This window comes from Aythya marila (genome assembly GCF_965140915.1).
Source record: "Aythya marila genome assembly, chromosome: 5".
NCBI lineage: Eukaryota > Metazoa > Chordata > Aves > Anseriformes > Anatidae > Aythya > Aythya marila.
This window is the reverse complement of record NC_139046.1, coordinates 61,209,072-61,234,608: the sequence shown is the minus strand read 5'-3', so window position 1 is coordinate 61,234,608 and position 25,537 is coordinate 61,209,072. Positions and strand designations below refer to the sequence as shown.

The 25,537-nt window shown below is 39.7% G+C and overlaps 1 protein-coding gene across 1 annotated transcript in view; it reads left to right on the top strand.

The window, feature by feature from the left end:
• The window catches only part of INSC (INSC spindle orientation adaptor protein), a gene marked incomplete at both ends in the record, with an annotated part of 120,480 nt that overhangs the window by 4,093 nt on the left and 90,850 nt on the right, over positions 1–25,537 (top strand). The window contains one exon of the mRNA XM_082762505.1: positions 22,038–22,128. Coding sequence (XP_082618631.1) covers positions 22,038–22,128 — 91 coding nt within the window. The remainder of the gene's footprint in view (positions 1–22,037; positions 22,129–25,537) is intronic.

Sequence of the window (25,537 nt, the reverse complement as noted above, 5' to 3'; positions counted from 1 at the left end):
TCACATGTACCTCATATACATCACATATGGTCACTACCTAGGTCACTACCTACGTCAGGACAGGATATGAAACTTTCAGAGGAAGTACATATTAATAAACCTGGGTCATTACACAGTATTTTTGGATTGTAGCTCTCTATGGCAAGGGGAGTGAGCCGTATTTTCATCTGGTATAAACTGGCTCTGCTCCACGATTGTCATCTCTTGCTGGCATCTTTGCTGTCCTCCAGTAAAACAGAAACTGTTGCTTCACTCTAGGTTATGTTCCTAATAGATCTGTATTAAAACATTATATTTAGTTTCAGAAAAGTCATTTTCCAATTCAGATGTCAGAGATGTTCTTTGTTAGCCTGGAAGCTATATAAAATTAAGAATTAAAACTAGGTCAACTCAAAGATCAGGATCTGAGTAACTTGCAAATGTTGGCAGTATATCTCCTTTTTGTGAACAAAGTCAAGCATACACTGCTTATGGGATTTAAGCATGTCTTTCCCAAATGCAAGGGAGTTTGAATGCATTGATTGTGCCAATAGTAGATCTTTGGATTTTTTTTTTCCCTGACTCCTGTTTGTTACAGGCCAGGTGCAATGTTTCAGGATGGGTGGCTGGCTGCTTTTTGTAGGCAGTATTTATTATGTGTCAAAAAAATCATTCTGTTACAGTGTGATGGAGCAAGCAGCTGCAATGCTTGACGTCAATCCATGCAACACATCGATGGCAGACTGAAACGTGCTGTTGTTTTCTAGACTTGTCTTTACCAGTTTAATGCATTGATCTGTACACTGTTAAGGTAGGCAAAGGCCTAACTTAACTAACTGTATCTCAGTCCAGGGCAAGGCAAGGACTGGGATTGTGTCTTCTTTAAAAGCCCCACAGTATTTAATGCCAGTCTTTGTCTTGGAGCCTGAGAAGTGTACATATTTTGTAATTGCTGTTTGTAAACTTAGTACTGAGATTGCAAAAGAAAACACAAGCCTGTCCCATGCCTGTTGGAGCAGGCTTTATTTTTGCTCAGCTATTTAGAACAGAAAGAAACTGGAGGCAGAAAAATGCCCAGTCTGTGCTGCAGACTGGGTTGCCTTTGCTGCTGTTAGCTAGCCACCATGATGTAATTGTGCTAGAGACTGCACTTATGTAAATGCTTGGTGTTTTCTACTGACACAGTGATGGCTTTGTCTTATCCAAGCCAGTACAGGTGAGCAAAGCTGCTGCCATCCCCATGGCACTGTGCTCCCTGGGAAGTAGACCTAGCAGCACTCAGGCAAATGATAGTAGTGTAGTGAAGATGGTGATCTGGCTGCTTTAGTCCTTATGTGGATAAATTTTCACTGTTTACATGAAGTGTCCCCCACCCAAAAAAAAAAAAAATCTGAATAGCTTAAATGCTCATACTGAAAAAAGAAAGACAGAAGGCAAACTTGAAAAAATAATTTCCCAGTGCCTTTTTAATATTCGATTTCCTGCCTCTTAAGAAACATACTTACCTTTAATTTCTTTTGGTCCTATTTCTATCCGTTGTGGTCTCTCCTCTCCCCTCTCTGCCACTCTTATAGATACTCTGCCAAATCCAGAGTAACATTAAAAACAACAAAAAAAGAAAATATACTGTCTCTGTACTGAGGAAGTGGTTTCCTTAGAAATAGCAACCATATGAAAGCTATAAATGCTGATACCAAAACTATAGTTGAATATACTGATGTGGGCCCTGGAAAAAAGGGAAATGGGATCTGTTTGCTAGCTAAAAGGAAAATCATGTTGCTGCCTAGGATTTTTGCCAAATCACAGCTGAACTAAGATTACTTTAGGTGTGTTGTGTGGCTGTTTTTTTTTTTTCTTTTTGTCTCCTTCTTACTTTCTACTTAAGGTGCTCACAGAAACCTGGATATGGAAGAAAGTCTGATTTGATTTCCTATTTTCAAGGAGTCATTACTGGAAGGTTGGGTGTATGCCTGGTGACGGGGTTTGACAGATAGGAGAGGTCACGGGAGCAATTGCAGGCAGCAGAGAGGGGGCGAGAAGCCAGGAGATCGAGGAGTGTTGGTACACCCATCACTCCATCCAACACTCCATCCCCCTGCCTTCTGCAAGTGCCCATGCTAACCAGCAAAGCTTCCTGCTAGCCCTGGGTTACATGGCCAATTTAATAAAAATTCAGCATTGAGTCTCACCCTGACAAAATGTTCATTAGTGATCGTGAGGTCAGCACATACTTGGAACTGGATTTCTCCAAAATGTTACAGCATGGCCATACTACACAGAACTGTTGAATACTGATTTATAGCAAGTGAGATGTAGAGATTTCTGCATCTTTCAAGCAGCAGAGCCCCCCTAGTTTGTCTAAAGCACCACATTAATCAGTCTTGCATCTCAGCTTCAGAACAGCATCTGCAAAGCCATGATGACTGATATTTGGAAGATAGATTTGTTGGTGCCAGTTTGGAGCTCTCACATGCATAGCATTGTATGGCATCGTCCTGCTGCTAGATAGCTTTTGGGGTAAATATCTCTAGGTTGATTTTGAACTAGAAATAGATTTGCCTTAGTAGTGCTGATGTCTTTCTACCTTATAAAATATAAAGGTCCCAGTATTCATATGCACTTTATTTTTTCTGTTGGGACCTGCACTTGGATGCGAGTTACAAAATCAGTTAATCAATAGACTTCCTTTAAAGAAAAAAAAAAAAAGGAATGAATATGCAACAGTCATAAAAATGCTCTGGAGATTGCCCTCTAATGGGGATGAAATAGAAAGCAGAAATGATTAGAATTCCAGAAAACAGGGTATTCATTTATTTATAGGCATTTGAGTCTTTGTATGCAAGATTTTGTAACTTACTTCTCAAAATACTCTTGACTTTAAGCACTTCTGGAAAAATCATTAAATGAAGCAAAGTTAGGAGGACAAAAAGCCAAATTATCATGTTGATTTTCAAGAGAAAAATGTAGCCAACATGGATTGTCTGATTGCAGGATATATGAATAACATGTAACAGCACTGTGCCTGAAATGTGTTCTCAACATTGCTAAAGCTCCAGGGATTTACTGTCTGTGACAGACTGACATGCAAAGCTAGAAGCTTTTGCTTGTTCTTCAGACCAAATCACGGTCCCTTTCAATGCACATGCCTCTCTAGAGTAAATGCTTCTTTCATGTCTTTTTCATATCCTTTGAGACTGCTCTTGCTTTTCTCCTCCCATTTCTAGTTCCAAAGTATAAGACTGCAGAGAGCATTCATAAGACTTGTGAGGAGAAAGTGATTTCTGGTTGTTGAGGGGAAAAAAAAAAAATAAATAAATGCTAGCTTTCCACTTCTACAGATGTATTAAAAGGCTGCTGCAATTGTGGGAGACCTGGAAAGCCTCAGGGAGTGGTTCTACTTTGTGGTTGGTGCTGTAAAAAATGTTCTGTGTATAATTTATTTAAACATGTATGCATTATGAAATTAGGGAGAAGGGCCATTACAAGATAGCATACTCAATACATCATATGGAAATGTTATCTGTTCCTTTTTTTTTTTTTTTTAATCTAAGTATTACCATAGCTAGCAAAAGATGTCAAAGGTTTTCAGAAAACACCCTCAAAACAAACCAAATCTGATGTTATGGGAGCAGGGTTGGGGGCACTAATCATTCTGTCATATTCTAGATGATGAGTTCTCCTGGACCCTGATGTCTGTTAATTGCAATATGAATGCGAGTGCAGTGCACCCTCATAAGGTGGAGGAGGGAAGCTGTGCTGTGTTTTGATATAACTGCACTGTGTCCTGCCTCTCAGCAAGGCATGTCTGAGTGTTCTGGAAATACTGGCTGTGAATCAAGTCTGTCTGAAGCAGTTAATGTACTTGTTCTGGAGAAATTTCTGAATGACAGGGACAGCAGAGACTGGTTTTAAGTGAGGATGAGGGCATGGAAGCTGTAAGTCCCTGTGCCTAAACGTTCCTCCCTGTGCCATCTAAAAGGAGGTGATGTCAAGTGACTCATCCTAGGCCAAGTTCTTCCTTCCAACTGATGCTCTTATTTTCTTGGCAGCCATACTAGCTGTGTTCTCTAGCCAGCCTGGCCACACTGGTGCTGCTGGTGTGAGTGGCCTGCTGAGCTGTGCCACCAACACCTACACAGGCACCTAGCACAGCCCATCACAGCTTGGTCCCAGGGAGGAACCTCTGTGAAGAGCCAGAGAGAAAGAGGTGCAGCATTGGCTCCTCCAGCCTCCTCCACTTCAATGTCTTCTAGCTTTGGTTACTCTAAGCAGCTTGTGCTGAACAACTGTTCAGAAATATGTGTACTATTTTGTACGCACCATATTTCATTTTAAATACTGCTCAGAGAAGCTATGACAGGTAGCAGCTTTATTGGCAAGGTACCTTGAATGTCTCAGTTGCTCTGGACTTTCCTGTTTGGCTATCTGGGGGATTTCAGAACTACAGAAATACAAATGTTAATTATTTAGTGAAGAGAAGTCCACTGTAGTGAATTAAACTATTAAAAATGTGGATTCAAATTCACACTATTCTTTTTTTTTCCCATCTGAAATTATTATTATTATTATTTATTTTGGCTTGCTGGGTGATTTCAGGGGCAATGCTAAGTGTTTTCACTATCCTGAACTTCTTACTAGATAAAGACCTTAGCTTGCAATCTGGTTTAACTCAGTGCCTTTCAGGCAGGTAATTTTTCAGCCGAAAGTAACTGTGGAACTTCTCAGAGGATCATCGCATAGTTAAAGAATGCAAGTCTGAGCCACTTGCTTGTGCATCAGGGGAATGTTAGCAGATATCAGTATGTTTAGTCTGAGAGCAGGAGGGAGAACAAGGAAGACATTGTGTGAAGAGGTCGAGGTAAAGCAGAGAGCCACTACAGAGACTGAAACACTGCAGTACTCCTTGCTAAGGTCTAGCATTGTTATTAATGCAAGTAGTACTATAATATCCTCTAAAAAGGATTTCAAATAGATGGGACTTTTGAGTTTCTGCAAGTGATAATGGAGTAGCCTGTCTGGTAAGAATTGTCATGGCATCTGTCATTGAGAGCTACTGAAGATCTGGACCAATATTTGATAGATATTTGATAGGTTCTTGTGAAATGCAGACCTTCTTTAGGAATTTAGGAGCTGTGTGTTGGAGGTCTGTACAAATTGGCCAACGCTTTTGCATATGTGGGCACCAAATGTCGGTTAAGCCCACAGGGAGTCTAGTGGCAGTAAGCTGGTCTTCTCACTAAGCCCATTGCTACAAACAGCTGGCCTGGAATCCCTGCTTATGGAAGTGCATGAATACATGTGAAGAGTAGGAAAGGTTTCATTGTGCCAGCAGCTTTAGAGGAGGTGAAACAGAGGAAAGCTAATTAGTCCATTCTGTAGCCTTTCAAGTATACCCTCTGCATACAGAAGCTGGCTAGAGTTGTATTTTGTTTTGTGATGCTTGTAGTCCCTGAGGCAAAATTCACTTGCTGGCGTAGGCAAGAGCAACTTCCATTAAACTTAGCAGAAGCTGTGCCTGCTGGGCTTGGCCCTCTGCCTGTAGAAAATTAAATGCATTGGCAAGACAACCAGAGGAAAGTGTTCTTCTATAGGAGGTGCCTGGTACTTGTTCTGCAGTGCTCCAGGTTTGCAGAAGTGTCTCCAAAATCAGGGCAAGCTAAGAGGGCTCAGACATGATACTGTTCCTTCTTTCCATCTGTTAAATGCTAGGAGACCTGGAAACTGTGCAAAGCATGGTCACTGACGGGCTCAAGATGCATAGCACCTTTACCTGTGCCTTGGAATTTGTAATATTATACCCATAATAAAGAGAAATTCTCCTTTAGCTAGCTTGTCCTTTATTTGATTATTTTTCTGAATTGCCTTCCTTAATTTGTAAGGGCAGCTGAATTATCCTTTCCTTGGATTACATGAAATAAAAATATCCCTCTGCCCAAATGTCATGGGAGACTGTCCTCTCTCTGAGCTTGAGGTAGGCAATTAGTAGTATAAATCCCATTATAAATAAATGGGATTTGGGATTGCTCACTTCTAAATTTTTATTCTTTTTAAAGGGGAATTTTGTTTCCTAGATACTTTTTAGCATATATTTAAAGAAAGAAAAATTCCCTCATCTGTAAATTGAAATTATGTTTACAGCAAAGCAGTTCTATATGATGCTGGCAAGTAGCATTCCTTGCATTGTATGATGACTGACTTCTGAACTGGGTAGAATTATACTATCTGGAGCTGCAACGCTTCAGTATCTCTTAGAATGTTTACAATAAAATTCTGATGGTGATGAGTATTGTGGAGCATATTTTCTTGCTGTGGATTAAACAATTGATTCTGAAAGATTAAAATGCCCCACCTGCCTTCTTGCACACTTCTGTTTTGCCATGTCAAACAATATAAAATGAATACTGCACTTCCCTCTATCTAATTGAATAATTTACTGTAAATAGCTGTCATTTACTTTAGAGCAGTAGGGGATCATTAGCCAAATGGATGTGAGTAAGTCATGCCTTTAATGCGTTAGAGGGGCCTAAAATGGAATCATCTAAATGGGACCATCAATACAGCATGCTGAATTAAGTCAGAGGCACTTAAAGCTTTAAGTCCTCTTTCTTGTAAATTACATGCTCCCTCGGCAGAAAGGTAATCAAGAACTTGCATAAAATATGGCATCTTTGTTTCAAAGCTTTATTTTTAATGAATAAAATAGTACAATTTAGATGACATGATTGGTAGGTATAACTGTGTTTTGGATTTCCCTCATTTTAATTACCTTCCTTCCTTACCAATTGAAGCCTTCTTGCTTGCAAAGAGCTACTTGTGCTGACTAATATTGGCTCTATTCCGTAAATAAGTAAGATGAGCAGGTAATAAAATATCTTCTCTTGACTTTTATGGGTATATGACCTGATAATTATTTGCAGGAGTTTGTGTTTTGTACTTGTAATTTTAGAAAGGACCCAGTCAATTTTAACTCCTAAATGTAGCATACAGTTTGGATTTATTTCACTGCTGAAATCAGAGTTAGGCCTGTTGGGTGCTTTAATGTGTCTATGTCCTTCCCAGTGAGTCCTCCTGGCCCCAGGCTTGCCTCTAGTTCTTCTGTTCAGCCCCACGTTATCCTGGAGAAGGTTGGTGTTCAGCTAGAATCAGAAGCCAAACTTTCATTGACGTGTGAAGAAGAGTAAGCAATACAGGTAGCAACTGTCCTGAAGTGCAAGAGTTGATTATAAAAAAGAAAATAAATAAAAAAATTGATAACTTCTATTACCCATAAATGCACTCTTCTGTGAGGTTTACTGAGGTGCTTTCCAACCTCAGCCATTCTGTGATACTGCCTTCTGAGTTGTAGTGACTTCATTAGTGGCAAAATTTAATGAAAAAATATTTCCTATCTGAGTTTTGAATTTGCTCTGCTTTATTCTTCCAATCTTTTAGAGATTCTAGGAAGTTAAAATTCCCGTCCTTTTCCCCATGTTTTTAACTACTGAACTCGCCTTCAGTTATCTCTTGTCAGTGGTCAATCATCCCCCATTCTTTTATTTATTTATTTTTGTGTGTGTGAGCATGTGTACTAGGCGTGTGTTCCAGTTTCACAAGTAAAAACTCTTCAATTCTCAGAACTAGACTTGGTCAGAAAGTTCAAAATCAACTTTGAGGTTCAAGGGCTTTAAAAAAAAAAAATAATACAGAAAAACCCACTCCAAAAACATTGTACGTTTAATCAGTCATTTGGGCACTGACAAGAATAGAAGCATTGGATATGCCGTCACTTCAGGATGTGGAAAAGTTAAATAACTTGCTCTGCAGCCTGGAAGTTGGTAACAAACCTTGTTGTAGAAAGCAGGATGACTTTCTTATTTTCATTCACTAGCTGTAACCACTGTTGTATGTTTCCTGTAACTGATTTTTTTTTCCTTTTTACTGAAATGGTTTATTTAAAGGTAAATTTATCTTGTGCTTTGAAACTTTTCAGAATGTGCTTATGAACTGCTTTCACTTATATTGGATGAGTCATGAGTCGAAAGCTCCATCCTGTAGTTCCACCATGAGTAATGCTTAGCGTTTTCTTAGGTTCCCTTTTAGAAGACTATTAAATTAAAAGAAGAATCTGTTTTTTGATATCCTAATGGACAATTAGGTGGCTGGGTCTCAGAACTGATTTACATTTACCACTGCAGTAATTTAAATTTTTCCTCCAGTTCAAGAATGTCATTTCTCTCACTGCATGTACATGTTGTTGGTCACAGCTCCCCATCCTTAAATAAATAAACATTTTAGTGCTAGGGACTTGTCTATGAGCACTGATTCAGATTTTGGGAAGGGTTTTTCATGGAGGTCTGTACTGACATAAGCTATCAAAGCTGGCCAACCTATACAAGTTCCTAATTACTACCGGACATACAAGTCGTGGTAATGAATGTAAAGAGTACACAGTTTCAGGAAACATCTTTCACCTGGGTGCTGAGTAAGGCAGGTGATGGGCAGTGCCCCTGCAGCTTCTGTTTTGAGTATTGTCCAAGCAATGTGTACTTTAATGTAAACTGATATGTGCTATATCTACTGCTGGTGGGGACTGGGCTGTCTGTCTGAGTACTCAGATGACAGATCCTTCCTCCTCTTGGATGCCAAGGTGTTAGCACATGAGGAGATGCCTACTGGCAATATCCAGCAAGCTATTTTACATTATACTGGTATAATGTAAGTGTTGTAAATGTAAAGTACATTTACAGGTGATGTAAATGTTGGATTGCTGATAGCATCTCTCAGCTTAGACACCCCTAGGGGCAGGGGGCAGCCATGGTTGCAGGTGGAATATATACTCTGTCCCCATGAGGGGTCTATTTTTTTTGCTGAGACCAATTATTGGCTTTTCTATTGCTGATATTGGGAGATGACAGGTGTTTGGAAGTGAGTAGAGTTGTCTGAGGCTGATCATGAAAAATGGAGATGTAAAACAAACTCCCTGTAGAAGTGCTAAGTGCTCTCTGTAGAGGTGGTAGATAGAGTAATGTTGGTATTAGTGAAATGAGCTCTCTGTTGAGATTTTGGAGTTTGCTTGGCAACTCTTATCTGTTCTTGCAAATAGGAGATGGTCTGCATGTCCCATGTATCACAGGTAACAAATAAAATGAGACTTAAGATTGAAGATTTTAGGGCAATGGATCAGCCTCAGTTGCATCTGCACTGGAAATTGTCAACACCCCATTTCTGGGAATGGGAACTCAGGAAGAATTTTCATGCAAAGATTTTCTGGTCTTTACAAGTCTTATGTGCATGGAGGATTACTAGAGAACAGGTTTGCATTGGAAGGGGGTGAACAGGTCGTTTTGAAGATGTGATTCTAATGTGTATCTGTGTTTAATTATCAGTGTGGCATAGCAATAAATAACTATAAAACTCAAGCTAAAATTGTAGATAAAAATTCAAGCTCACAGAGATGCTTTTATTTGAGGGGGAAACATGAAGTCTGGGATTTGAACACTTTTAAGCTTAATGACTAGGAATTCATTGAATTTGGCTGCTAATAGCAAAAGCTTGGCTCTGGGACTTTAGCTAATTCTGGTCTATGTTGCTCTACCTGTGCCATCACAAACTGTTAAAACTCATGATAATAATTAGAAATTTATCAAAATATTAGTTGCCTTCTCTAGTGAGACTTGTACTATTTAAACATTAACTTGTTTTCTTTCAGTATCAGTTTTTAGAAAAATCACAAGAACAAATAATACAAATTCTTCGAACAGACTGTGGAGCATTTCATTCTGTACTCAAAACTTGGATGCCAATTTCTTTGTGTGATAGGTTACTGAATGTATCAGCTATATATATCTGAATATATCAGCTATATACCTAGATTACTGATAGGTTACTGAATATATCAGCTGAGCAATGCTGTCCATTACTGTAGTTCAGCTGATGCATGGTAAGTTGTATGACTCCAGTGACTAGCTTTGTGTTTGGGAGCTACAAATGACAAAAGATATAATTTGTACACCATCCCAGTTTGGAGCTTTGCTTCTACATAGTCACTTTTTAAATAAAAATACACCAATCCCTACTGAGCTATAATACTTATAGCACATATTACAGCCGTTACAGAGTAATGATGTATTTTACACAATATTACCATAAGCTGATGGAGGATGTTGTGTTGACTGTTCAGCATAGCTGGGCTTTAATCAGAGACAAAAACCTGAGGCCTACCACAAAATCTTCTTTTCTCTACACAAATGTTTTTATTTACTAAGAGTCTGCAGCAAACCCTGAAGTTCATTCTTCCACATTTTCACTTAATCCTTAGGGGCTCAATTTTTATTTTATTTATTAAAGATGCATTTTTGGATGAGGGCACACCCAGTTTTGTTCTATCAGGATTAGTAACATTGCAAGCTTTTAGGTGCATCAGAGTTCTTCATATGTACATCATTCAAGATCCAAACTTTACTTGATAATGAGCAATGTTTCTCTCCTTGTGTCCTTCTATTGGCTTGTTGCCTGTGCTCTGCTCTTTGGCCCCTCCATAGTAAAACTTCAGCCAGTAGACTGGAAGGGACAAGAAAAGGGTTGGGGTGGGGTGAAGTAGAACAAACAAACAAAAAACAACAGAAAAGTGCCATTACCTCAGACAATACCATCTGAGCTTTCTTTGGTTTCCTGGAGCTCAGCAGCCAGAGGCACAGGAGTGCTTTTGACACTGACTGAGTGCAGTACATTGACTTTAAGTAAGCTTTGCAGTTTCCTCTCCAAGCTGTTCCCAAGACACCACTTGATCTCTAGAGTATACCTAATCTAATGTGTACAGGCTGCAAAGTCCCCCTGAGCCTTTAGATTTGCTAGGGCTTTCCTGATGTGCTCTGGTCACACTACTCATGCTCTGGAGACGCTGAATATGGGAATGATCCTACAGAGCAGTTTGTTCTGCCTCTAGAGCTGCTGGGGATTCCCTATCTGCATTATTATTACAGCTTTCTGGTCTCTTCATATCACTTTGTGTGAAGGACAGAGGGAGAAAATGTCTTATGACTGGATACTCTTTGGCAATTATTCAAAAATATAAATGCAGAATTTTCTACTTTGATAAAAGAGGAAGGAACAAGAAAAATCCCATTGCCATTTTATCACTTTTATACAGAATTAGAAAGACTATGTAACAGAGCTCTGTTGACAGGCTGTCTGGAGGAGTTAATTGGAGTCATTAAAGGAAAAATGCAACAAGAAACAGAATACTCAAATCTTGCTCTGTACTAAAACACTTTTTTTTTTTTTTTTTTTTTTTTTTTTTTTTTATATGGATATGGACTTACTCTGATTCTTTTTCAGCTTGTAGAAAGAAAATTGTGTTATTCTACTAGATTTCTTGTCTCCTCCTAGGAAAGACATGATTTATGGCAGACACAGCAATTAGGGTGGAAGTAACATAGTGTAGAATCACTGCTAAGAGACCTTGGCTACTCAAATACATAGCTCAACCACATCTGTTTCACATGTTCCTTGGTGTGTGTTGGCTCACATGCTTGTTACTAAATTGAGTTCCCTATTCCTGTGTTGTGTTGAAATACCTTGTTAGCAGGCAATAGATCTGGCATCTATTGTTTCTGCTGTATTACCTTCTCTATAGGTTCTCCAATGTACTTTTATTTCTTTTCCCCAGTGAGGGAGGGGGAGGGACAGGGACAGACGATGACTTTATTGACAGAAATAAAGAAATAACAAGTTTATTGGTAATTCAAATAGAAGCTGTTCAATGACTAGAGAGAGGTGTTCTTAACCTTGTGTGCTTAACTTTTAGGTAAATGTGCATTTATTGGTCTGAAGATGGTTTTAAGGTTTTCAGAGTTATAACAAAGAAGAGCAATTGGATATTAACTCTGTAAAATGAAAAAAACTTAATGGCTGCTGGCAAATATTGTGAAAATACCACCACTGTTTACCATGTAATGCCTTGCAATACTTCCAATAAAGACTCTGGTAGGGTAGGCTGTGACTTGAATTAATAATATTGTTTTGCTCATCTCAGTTAAAATGTCAGATTTTTTTTTTTGTTCTTTGGAGGAATATCAATATAAGAAAAGATGGCTTTCAGGCTGCCTATCTGACTAGCTGAAATGGATGTTAAGTAAGAAGAAATCCTTTCATTACAGAAAATGGATTGTGTACAGAGATGTGCAAAGATATTGTCCTTCCTTGTAGTGAGTAACTTGCATAGGTCCTTATTCTTTTCCCTTTAATGAAGCTGTTCAATACAAGGTTATCATCTTCTCTAGGTGCTAACTTAGAGTATTGGACTGGGTGAAACTTGGTTTCAGTTTGTACTTGTCTCATGTTTAACTTTGGCTAAGTCACTTAACTTTGGATATGTCATTTAATTTGTTTCTCTATTTTCTGCCTGGAAATGGAGATGGCTTTCTTTTTGTCCCTTTTTATTTTAAGTATCGTTTTTTTTTTAATTATTTCTTATTATTTTTTTTAATTATTATTTTTTATTTTTTTATTTTTGTGTGTGTGTTTGTAGGGGAAATAGCGACCTGTAGCTGTAACTTTTCTGTATGTAGGAGCCCATGTTGAAGAAGTGAAACAGTAAAGCTGCTGTGCTCTGCAGGCATTTCTTGTGAGTAGCATAGTCCTTACAATTTTAAAGCAACTTGACAGGCATAAGGAGGGAGGGGTGAATAAATGCCTCTAACGACTTCCTTGCTTTTGAAGATCTATTGAAAAATCATGGAGATGAACAAAGCAATCCCCCATGATGCTTTTTAGAAGTTAGTGCTTGTGCAGCTCACATCTCTTCTTGGACATGGCAGCGTTACAAACTTGCCTTGGCCTGCGTCTTAGTTCTCTGCTCCCCTTGCCTTCAGCTGTTCTACAAAATGGTGCCTGTCCAGATGCTTGCCACTTGCTCAGCATGGTCTTTAGGTACAGACCCCCCATTTTGGGATCTGTTTTGGGATTTGTTGCACTGGTGACATACTGTTCTCCTTTAGCTGTTGGCTGGGCTGTAATTAAAAAAATAAAATTAAAAAATAAAATTAAAAATTTGGGGTTGGTGGGGAGGAGAAGAAGCTTTTAAGAGTAAGGTGCAAAAATTGTCCTTTCTATTTTAATTTGTGCCCTACACAATGGCTACTTGAAGTAACAGCACTTATATTTCTGACCTCTCCATGAGGAGACTAGGGAGGAGACAAGGTCCCACTTCCCATGGAGGAGAACAGATGAAATATTTTAGACCCTTATGCTGTAAGGTGTTTGCACATGTCTATTGCCAAGGGTGTCAGACCAAAACAGGGGAATTTAACTTGAATTTATCACCAACTGGCACAAACATCTGACCTCTAACACAGGTGTTGAGGAATCATAGAATGGCTTGGGCTGGAAGAGACCTTAAAGATGATCTAACTCCAGACCCCCTGCCATAGGCAGGGATGCCATCCACTAGGTCAGGTTGGCCAAGGCCCCATCCAGACTGGCCTCAAACACCTCCAGGATGGGACACCCTGCCTTGGCTGCTCTTATTTTCATCATGAGGTGGGTGTTCAAGGAGGAAGAGGCAGTGCTGGCACCCATTTCCTCACAGTCCCCCATCAGGGTGGCTGCAGGCCCCTCTACACCTCACCCCAAGGCTGCTGTCCTGGTGGCTGGGGCTGGCTTTGGTGGGCTCAGGTGTTGCCTCAGGATCGGCTGGAACCGCTTCAGAGCAGGGGGCAGCGCCTGGGGCTCTGGCGGCAGCACAGAAGCCCTTGGCACGTACCTGTGAGGTACTAAATTTACAGCTGGTGTTTCCCTGCTAATGTCTTTTTTTTTTTTTTTTTTGGGGGGGGGGGATGTGAATAGAAAAGGGAAAACTAAAGGGTTCTTGTCTGTTCCGATGGCAGCTGGACAACTCCTCAAAGAAAGCCCTCACACCTCGCAGGGGCCGTTGGTGTGGGTGCCATGGCTGAGGGCAATCCACAGTGAAGAGAGGCGGTCAACAAACCATGTGGTTAAAACCAGTCTCTACCCGTTTATTTCAGAAGAACCTTCAAAACCAAGAGGCCGTTGTCAGGAACAGGGATGTCTTTATTGTGAGGAGTTGAATTAAGGATTGTGTGATGTTAGACTAGTTGTTTTTTTTCCTTGATGAAGGCAGGATGGGGAACTTGTTTTGCTTTCTGTCAGCAAACAAGGGAACTGTAAATGCAGAGGAGTTGTACCTCTCAGCATTTTGTGGTAGCAGGCTGCATTAATACTGCTCTGAGAACCAATAAACATTTTTATATGGTGATTATTCTGCATCACATAAAAGATAAAATATAGCTTCAAATTTGCCAGCTATTATTCAGTTCCTGAACCTCAAAAGCAAATTCTTTTTGAGCCAACTGCCTCTAAAATGCTAATTGCTAGGAATGTGACCACTAATCAGTTTGCTTCCATAATACTGCTATCCATTTAAATTGGTGTGCCCCTTCCAGAAAGGGAGACTTTAAAGACTTTCACAGATAAGGTTGAAGAAAAAGAAAAGAAAAAAAAAATTAAAAAAGCCATCTAAGTGATTAGTCCAGTGTCTTTTTGCCCAATATATATATATTATATATGTTTTTGGTTTTTTTTTGGGGGGGAGGGTGGGAGTGGAATCTAGAATCAGCTATAGCTTTCTCTATCTCCTTCTTTCAAGTATTTTAGAATGCAGTTAATCCATGGTGATGTAAACTCTGTCTTTCTAGAGATTTTATATCTAAATGGGAAAACTAATGAAAGATGCATTGTAAGAAAAATCATGCCTTTGCGTAAGGACTGACTAGAGTGCTTCAGATCTCCTATTTCTGATCTCTGTAGTTATATGTATACTTTGTCATGGAGAAAGCTGGATTACCTGGGCAACGCGAGTCTCTGCTTCCCCTCCCAGTGCAATCAGCTCTTCTGGCTGTATTGCAAATATCCTTGTCAGTGATTTTTTGAATTTCCATATCATTTCACTTGCTAAAATACAGAAGTGGAATGAACAAGCCCACATTCCTTGCTTGGAAAACAGATTTTTGCCTTGTGGTGATCACAGAAGAAGAAATTAGATGTGCAAGAACATTTCATTTTGAAGGCTCTAAAACCCAAAGGTGAATGAAGAAATCAAACTCTGTGTGAAGATGAATGAGACCCAGTCTTAGGAGACTAGCTTGAGATATATTTCCTTTCCCATTGGCAGTTGGCCATGTTATACTTCTCACGCTAAGTTAAGATCTCCAAGTAATGTTTCCTATCTGTAATTTTCAGGATGCTCTTCTTGAACAGAGGTAGATTTTTATCTACCTCTCTTTGTTTTTCTTGTTCTGAATTTCTAGCTGTGTACTGTAAGGCTAAGATGAGGAAAAATCCAAAGCAGAAAAGAAGCTGCACAGACTTCAGTTTGAATTAATATCCACATATATATACATAATGAGTGTTGTCAAAGAGAAACACAGAACTGTTTAAAATGAAATCCTGTCTCTTCTGAAGATAGAGAGGAAAAGAAGGGAAGAAATATGCATTAAAAATAAAACCCTTTGTGAGTGAAAATGGATTTGTGCTTCAGTTTATACTTGAAGTATAAAGCATGGGCTACTCAGCAGTGCTTCCTGTTTGATTATCAGTTCTATAAGAGCTGCTATCACAAATGAGTGCTGCAGGTAGTGCCTGTTCCCTCCCCCCCCCCCCCCCCCCCCCCCCCCCAACACACACACACTTCTAGCTTGAATTTTGCATTCCAGGAGTATGGTACATATATCTGTGTATATGGTCCCACGCTAATACAACCCGTTTGAATGCATCGTTTGAAGGACTCTTCATTACTTCTTGCTTTTGGTTTTATGGCTTCTTGGATTTGTGACACCTAGCTTAATACTCAGTTGACTTTTACTATTGCAATTAATTCAGGCCTGTATAAATCTGTTATAATCCAAAATAACCATAGGATCCTGAGTCCTCAAATGGTTAGTACAAATAACTTCAGATGGACCAGACATGTTGCTGAAGGACATGGTGTATGTGTTTACTTTCTGACCTCTCACATAAATGCTGTCAGAATTTTGCTCTTAATTTGATTTGTGGCATTCCATTAACAGTTACTCTATCTACCAGAAGAATAATAACTAATGATTCCCAGACTCCCAGCATTGTAAAATGAGGACAGGCACTGTTTGGCAGAACAGATATTGTACTTTACTATGAACAGGAACTGTTAATATTAATCAAAGGATATCTAGTCTAAAATGACTGAAGCTAATGACTTTTTGTTCTCAGGCTAACCATGCTACTTACAGGTAACATGCTCTTCTGATTCTGATTACTAATAATCACATGCTAGATATGTGATTTTCTGTCTTTCAGAAAGAAAAATGATGCTCTTGATTGACCTTATTTTCATGTATTCTTAGTGCTGAAATTATAATGTTAGGGGTTAGAAATAGGATGGAAAAAGTTCATGGATTTGCCTTTTGATTTAAGCCTTTACAAGGCTGGACATGCAAGCAGTGAATGTGTTCAAAATGCGAATTTAATTGTGTGACTTTCAGGGCTTAATTATTCAGGGTGTCACTTTGTGATGGAGAACTTCCTTAAGACCATCAGTAATAGGAGTAAATGAGTCACACTTATTTCACCTTGAATACGTGATGTTACTGTGATGGTTTTGGACAGTGATATGTTTAACAGAAATACAGACTGCTAAAATTCTCCTAATTTTTAGCTTGATAAACATGCTGTTGTGTTGAATGATGGAGAAATAACTTAAACTGGAAGGTTTAACAAGATGCAATATCATTTTCTAGCAGAAATAACATCTTTCTTAGGATGCTAAATGTCGTGTTGTGCTTCAGAAGATTCTCTCTAATGCTACAACAGACTTGAGCAAGAAGAGGCTCCCAGCAGGGAGCTCTTTTAATGCAGGAGGAATCTGCTCTTCTGGAACCAGCAACTTGACAGCTCCCAGCTGCACTGTGCTGATGAGGCCTGGTGTAAGTTAGGATGAGACTTTTTCTTTAACTTACAGGTGGGCTAGTTTGTGAGCTCTCAAAGCTGTTTTTCATGTTCTGTATCAGTTTCTAGCACCAGTACATGGTATTTGTGTATGAGCAAGTTACTTCTTACAGGTATTTTTTTGGCCCTTTAGGTCATTACCTCCACTGTCACTGCTTTTTCTGTGAGCAGTGCTTATACACTATTACACATGTGATGTTTTGTTTTCTTATTGTGAAGTAATTCTCTGAAAGAAGATTTGGCTGTTTTTGGTGGGAATAAAATGTGATTTATGGTGTGCTTATCTTACATGTATATAGCTAAACATGAGGAAATAACAACTTAAAATCTAGTTCAGTGTTGACAGGACAAAGAGAAAGATGAAGAACACAAAGAGAGACTGCTGTCTTGAATACATCTAATTCCACATACGCTATCTACCAGAAGAATTAAATATGATCATAAGTTATTCAAAGTGATGATGCAAGTGTGTATGCAAACATTTATGTGAAATAATATATAATTTATTAAAAAAATGGATTTATAGAAGTCCAAGAATAAAGCTTGTATTATTTCAGCACAAATGTTTTACTCAGGCCTGTACAAAAATAACCAGAATTAGAGTTTACAAGGAGTGTTAATTTTTTGGTATATTTGCCTAGGCAGCATCTCTGGCCAGATCTGGGCCTGATCCAGTGTATACTGAGAGCTGGTGGGGAGACCGGCCTGGCTCAACAGAGAATTGTGGCTTGATCTTAGGAGGAAAAAGAGGGTTTATAAGCTTTGGAAAAGTGGGCAGGCCACTAAGGAGGACTTTAAAGAAGTAGCGAGGCTGTGCAGGGACAAAATTAGGAAGGCCAAAGCTCATCTGGAGCTCAATCTGGCTACTGCCGTTAAAGATAACAAAAAACGTTTCTATAAATACATCAACACAAAAAGGAGGACTAAGGAGAATCTCCATCCTTTACTGGATGCGGGGGGAAACTTAGTTACAAGAGATGAGGAAAAGGCGGAGGTGCTCAATGCCTTCTTTGCCTCAGTCTTTAGCGGCAATACCGGATGTTCTCTGGATACCCAGTACCCTGAGCTGGTGGAAGGGGATGGGGAGCAGGATGTGGCCCTCATTATCCATGAAGAACTGGTTGGTGACCTACTACGGCACTTAGATGTGCACAAGTCGATGGGGCCGGATGGGATCCACCCAAGGGTACTGAGGGAACTGGCAGAGGAGCTGGCCAAGCCACTGTCCATCATTTATCAAAGAGTCCTGGCTATCGGGGGAGGTCCCAATCGACTGGCGGCTAGCAAACGTGACGCCCATCTACAAGAAGGGCCGGAGGGCTGACCCGGGAAACTACAGGCCTGTCAGTTTGACCTCAGTGCCAGGAAAGCTCATGGAGCAGATCCTCCTGAGAGTCATCATGCAGCACTTGAAGGGGAAGCAGGCGATCAGGCCCAGTCAGCATGGCTTTATGAAAGGCAGGTCATGCCTGACGAACCTGATCTCCTTCTATGACAGAGTGACGCGCTGGGTGGATGAGGGAAAGGCTGTGGATGTGGTCTACCTTGACTTCAGCAAGGCTTTTGACACCGTCTCCCACAGCATTCTCCTCAAGAAACTGGCTGCTCTTGGCTTGGACTGGCGTACGCTTCGTTGGGTTAGAAACTGGCTGGATAGCCGGGCCCAAAGAGTCGTGGTGAATGGAGCCAAGTCCAGTTGGAGGCCAGTCACTAGTGGCGTCCCCCAGGGCTCGGTGCTGGGGCCGGTCCTCTTTAATATCTTCATCGATGATCTGGACGAGGGCATCGAGTGCACCCTCAGTAAGTTCGCAGATGACACCAAGTTAGGTGCGTGTGTCGATCTGCTCGAGGGTAGGAAAGCTCTGCAGGAGGATCTGGATAGGCTGCACCGATGGGCTGAGGTCAACTGCATGAAGTTTAACAAGGCCAAGTGCCGGGTCCTGCACCTGGGGCGCAATAACCCCAAGCAGAGCTACAGGCTGGGAGAGGAATGGTTGGAAAGCTGCCAGGCAGAGAAGGACCTGGGAGTGATGGTGGACAGTCGGCTGAATATGAGCCAGCAGTGTGCTCAGGTGGCCAAGAAGGCCAACGGCATCCTGGCTTGTATTAGGAACAGTGTGGCCAGCAGGGCTAGGGAGGTGATCGTCCCCCTGTACTCAGCTCTGGTGAGGCCACACCTCGAGTACTGTGTTCAGTTTTGGGCCCCTCGCTACAAGAAGGACATCGAGGTGCTTGAGCGGGTGCAGAGAAGGGCGACGAAGCTGGTGAGGGGCCTGGAGAACAAGTCCTACGAGGAGCGGCTGAGGGAGCTGGGCTTGTTCAGCCTGGAGAAGAGGAGGCTCAGGGGCGACCTTATCGCTCTTTTTAGGTACCTCAAGGGAGGCTGTAGCGAGGTGGGGGTTGGCCTGTTCTCCCACGTGCCTGGTGACAGGACGAGGGGGAATGGGTTTAAGTTGAGCCAGGGGAGTTTTAGGCTGGATGTTAGGAAGAACTTCTTCACTGAAAGGGTTGTGAGGCATTGGAACAGGCTGCCCAGGGAAGTGGTGGAGTCACCATCCTTGGAAGTCTTCAAAAGACGTTTAGATGTAGAGCTTAGGGATATGGTTTAGTGGAGGGCTGTTAGAGTTAGGTCAGAGGTTGGACTCGATGACCTTGAGGTCTCTTCCAACCTAGAAAATTCTGTGATTCTGTGATCTATAAAGTTGATACATTTGTGTTTTGTGTATGTGTATAATGTATGCACATATACATTTTCTTAACATGCATTTGCGTATGCTCACATCAACTTGGGCTTAAAGAAACATTCTGTTTGGTGAAAATATTGGCAACGTATTTTGTTGTTGTTCCTGGAAGATAAGTGACCTCTAAGTAGGAGTTGATCATGTTTTTAAAGGCTCTCAACCATAATGTAAATGTGTGTTTTATGGGAAGACAGCCTTTAAAAAAAAGCTGCATTTTTGTCATGTTTCTAATTTATAGAGCACAATGAGATGCAGCAACCTAATTTATGTCTGTGTACATTATGTCACTGATCACAAGTAATGGAATACATCAAATGCTCTGATTTGTATGTATAGAAATTCTGTTAGTGGGCTGAACTAATGGTGAAGCAGCTTTAGTTTGCCAAAGGGAAGCTGTTCGTTTTTGCATTGGTAGCATAGAAGATAAAACCTGTGCCTTATGCTGCACAGGAGGAGATAGACAGGGTCTGCAGAGTCTGGACTTCTGTATGCTGAGAGAAAGTTTGCCTTTCACATGACAGGAAACCTTATGCTGGGGATGAAGATTTTATGCAGACGTTCATCTTTTGATTAAAGGTTTTTCCCCAAATGAAGATAGTCAAGATCAGCCAATTACAGTAAATTGGATTCTGTGATTATTTATATTTGGTAATCTCAAATGTATTTTGAAAAGGCAGAAAATAAACAACCTGCTATTAAAAGAAAAAAAAAAAAAAAAGATTGTTTCTTCCAGTTAGTGCTGTCTATACAGCATATACTATATGATTTAAAACAAACAAACAAAAAAAAAACAACCAAAAACAAAACAAAGCAAAAAAACAATAAACAAACAAGCAAGCCTGTTGCTCAAATCAGAGTATCATGGGAGCAAAAGGATGCATGCTAATATTTTTTTTTACTTGGACAAGTGAGAATTCAGTTAGAGTCTATCAAGTATTGGATGCTGGTGATCTTCTAAAACCAAGGTTTAGCGATATTTAAATTGCCCCCCAAAAAGCAAATCAGATTCTTCTCACATGCATGTAATGAAGTATATTTCAATATTCATTAAAATTAACTTTGTTACTTTCAGGAAAACTTGAGGGGGTAGGATGGGGATAACATTGCCCAAGTTACGTGGTGCAGCAATGGGCAGAGCATGTTGAGTGTGTTAATCTGTAATATTTTTGTGTTTAGGACAAAGTTTGTGGGACTTGGGGGGCAAAAAAAAAAAAAAAAAAAGGCAAGGACATGCATTAGCAACGAGATTGGTTTGCTATGAAAGATGCTGAGGACTACTCTGTGTCAATTAAGAGCAATTTGGAGTGGCAAATTTCTTAAATGCTGGCTGACTCAGCTTGAAGAAAGTAGCCAGTAACAAAATGGCAGTTTCACAAGTGGTTGCATCAAAAGTCTTTTCCCACTGTTGGTGACAGCATTAATTTCCTGTGTATGTTCTCTGAGTAAGATTCATTGATTTTTTTATTTTTATTTTTTTTTCCACATCCAGGAAAGCATCATTTCCCCACTGTTCTTTGCCTCCTCCAGATTTGTTCATCTCCTTGTCATTCTTGAGTCATGGCTTAAACTTCTCCTTCAAACATTTTGTATTAGTTCTTCCTGTAGCCATGTGGATGAGTGGGGATTGCTTCACCATTTCTGTAGACTAACTCAGCTCTGGTTTCTGCTCAGAATATGCATTGATCTATAGTGGGTAATGCCCTAATGGAAGATGGGGCTAACTAAATGAAGAGGGCACCCTCTTACTTCTTTCTAGTACAGGGGTTTTGGATGCTTATCCTGGCCATGTTATAAGGGGGAAACATGGAGGAAAATGTATAAAGTGTTTTGAACTAATAAAAAATGAAATTGTGTATCATGGAGGAATCTAATATTTCGATAACTTAGACTTCAAGGGTCTTTCTGTAGATGTAGTGTTATATGATCCTGAAATCATACAACCATGCACTTGCTTTCTGTTGTAATCTTTTATTTACATGATAACCTGAACAATTAGTTTTACTAAACCAATTTTTCTCTGTAGTGCTAGTTAATGCAACATGACTTAGAAACGATACTAAATAATAACTGTTTACCCAATAATGCGTTCAACCCAGATGGCTCTGACCTGTGCAGTAATCCAGGAAGTTCACGAATATGCAAAACCCTATGTTTCTTATGCCATGAAATGTACTTATTGGCCTTGGTTATCTGATGGAGTTGTGTAATAACCTAAGGTAAAGAAGCTTTTTGAATTGTTTCTGATGAGAACTCCACAAATCAGCAGGAGAATGCCATGCTACCCTGGACTGAAGAGGCTTGAATTTCCCTGGGTTTACTAAATGACTGTTTTCTTTCTAGATTCCAGCCTATGGAAAAGCATACATAAGAGGATAAATATGGCTTTTAAGGGTGAGGACCACTTAGATTCCCTTCCGTTACCTGTTCAGCGGTAAGTGGTATACTCTTTCATGCTGACTTGAATGATAAAATGCCTCCAGGGCTGCATCTGCACTTTTTTTTTTTTTTTTTTGAGGATCCAAAACAGATTAAAAAGTCATCTTAAACTCAGTTTTAAATAATGTCCATACAAAATCTTGAGAATGAATGTGAAGTCCAGGCTGCGTTTATCAAGGGATTTTCAAATTTGTATACCTGCAGTGTGGTAAGTCATGACAGTGAATATGCGGTCAGCAGTTTAAATGGATGAGCACGTTTATGGTAGAGATACGACTGTAGGTACTGGCTTGGCTCTTTGTAATGATGGAACTCACTGGCACCCACTATACTCTGCAGGCTGCTGAAAACTGGAAATACCTGTATATATTTCTTGAATGTGGCTTGCTTTCTCTATTTGTAACTGTGGTAATGATATTGAAGTTATAGTATAATCTCTTCAGACCCTGAGGGTGACTGGAAACACTGGTGACTATACTGTAATAAATTGTTTTTTACAATCTGACTGCTGGCTAAGAGCTAGTATCTGTAGTATAGTTTCATGTTTAACTTAATGGAGGCTGCGTGAGACGGGAAACATGGATAATGAGTATAGTAAATTTGTGTTCTCTTTGAACTACAGTCTTGACAGGTGGCACAACTGATTTTTGTGGCTGCTGAACACAAGGATAAAATCAGAAACAAGAATGATTTTCCTTTTTTTTTTTTTTTTTTTTTTTTTTTTTTTTTTTTTTTTTGTTGTCTTTCTTCAGGCCAGGTTGTAAGTCTTTCCTGTAGTCTACTGGCTGCTGCTACGTGCTCTCGGAAGGCAGTGCTTTTCTTCATGAGGAATTTGTTATTCCTCTATTTTTCCCAATCTGAATCTTCCAGTAGATATTTTCATAATGCCATCAAGTTTATAGTCACTGAAGGACTACTTCTTCTGGAATGTCTTCTGGAAGACATTTTATGTGCAGGAATGTAGTTTGGGGACCCCATATACCAAGGAAATCAGTATTGGATTCTAGCCAAAAATTGCTTTAGAAATCAGTGAGCCCTAGGAGTCCTGGGTAGCCAGGTGTGGCATGGACTGATATAAACAGCAATGAGGTGTCCTGTCATTCATTAGTTTAATTTTTTCCATCGGATGTAAATGTGGAGTATTGTTTCAGAGGCACACAGCAGAGGAATCAGATTAATGACTTTCACTTGGAAGAGCTCAGGCTAACCTAATGATCATATAAGGTACCAGATAATCTGGAGTAATTTCCTAGTGGTAACTACTGGTTTCTGTAACCTGAATAGGAGATTAATAGCAGACCAATTGCTATGCAAGAACTCCTGTTGCAAACTGAGCTGGTGAAGTCTCATTGGAGTGGAAAACTAGCTGCAAACAGGACCAAAGGCAGTAGGTCCTGTGGGTGGCTGGTCCAGCTTGATGCTGGGAAGTTTTTGCTTGCATGTACTTAACTGAGGGTATTAGCTGCAGACTGCCTATGCTAGCAACTGGAAATGTGGAGTGGAAACAATATACATGGTGCTCAGATATAGCATCATCGCAGAACTGGAAAAATGAATTTGTAGTTTAGAATCCTCTGGAAAGGTAACCTGCCTGCAGGTCAGTTCCCCTGTGTGCAGGGAAGCAGCAGGACACCACAGTACTACACGAACAAAAATGTGCTGCTTTACATTGACTCTTCACTAAGATGTGTCTTATCACAAGAAGTTATCTGAAGAAGTCCTGTGTAGTAAGCACTACGTTTTGACAAACTGCTTAGTTCAGCAGGGCAATTTTACATAGACACATTATAAAATAAGTAAATACTCTTTTGCCCCGGGTGAATAAAAACCTATTCTTTTTCATGTTTATTCTGAAAGATAATATATTTTCTACTTGAGCAATGCATCAGAGAAAGTCCATGTAACAAGAATGATGGGTAGAGGGAAATTGTCAGTGGTCAACAAACGAAGATGTAGGGAAGGCTAGAATTGAAAATGAGAAAATGGATATTTACTGTAAGATTTTTGCGGAAAGAACACAGACTGGAGCAATAAAGTCCAGGAACTGTACAAAATGTTTTTCATTTTGAAAACCCTTAACATAATAGCTCTTCTGAAGAAATTGACTTTGTGATTAAGTTATTTATCTGGGTTAGACAAAGGAGTGGGCAGATCCTATAGGAATTTTTAAAGGATTCAACCAAGTTTCAAAATGACCAGTGAGATTCAAGGATCTGCTGTTGTTCCTGTAACCATGCCTAGGATGTATGCCTGCCTTGGCATTCCGGTTCATGCTCATGGTTTTTGTGAGAGGGGCTTGAATTAATTTATAAGAAATGTGCTGCTGTGTCCTCTCAAAGGAAAGAGGAAACTCAAATTCAACTAAGGTTAGTTAGTGCTGTGTAGCACCACGGTTGTTCCTGGCTTCATGTTTAGCTTGGAATCTTTGGAGAAGTAAAACCAAACACATCCTCAGGCAGCAGTATCTGTTTTCATAGGAAAAATGTACCATATACGTACAAGCAAATTCCCTGTGTTTCCACAGCAGCAATTAAAGTCAACAATTATCTTGTCTGTATAAGGAGCTTAGAACTGGGACCTGAGCTGATGTGCTTCATGAATTGTTGTTTACATTCCTCTCTTCTGGACTTCGTGGGAAATCACTGCTTGTATTGGAAAATCTCTAGAGTACTGACTCACTATTCTAGTAGCTTTCTAAAGTACTGTCAGACCCACCTAGATGTAATTGACATCTAGACTGTTAAAGATGCAATATTTAAAGATATATCCTGAAGAAAAACAAAATTACTGGTACAAAAACTTTGTTTCACTGAGTCAGGAAATCACAACTTGTGATGATTTTTTTCTTAGAAAACAATTGAAGATAGTTCTATTAATAAAAACAACAACAAAAAACACCTAGTTAGTCTCTAAAAGCTGTCATTAGTCCTACATGAAGCATGACCAAAAAGAATAATCTGTTGCCATTAGTAATGTCCAGCTTAATATGGCATATGAATAGTGTATATTCATTAGAGATGTATATAGCAACATTCTGTAGTGTTTTAGTATAGCTTTTGGAAAATATTCCTATTTACTTGCATCTATTGAAATTGATTTCCCACATTTCTAGTGATTTTTTCTAGATAGGAAAGCCAATGTTAAATAAATCAATTTTTCTTTTCCGTCCCTCTCCTCCCCTCCTTTGTAATGAAAGTTCATCAGCCTTTTCGTTTGCTTAAAATTAAAACTTAATGTACCATTTTTTCATGGTAATCATAGTTTCTTGTACTTTCCATGTTGCATAGTAAACCAAAATTAACCTTTGTAGTACTGAATATAAAGTGATTGAGCTAAACAAAGTACTCATAATGAAAAACAAAATAGGACACTGTTTTTGTTTTCCTGGGTTATGTTTGGTTAGC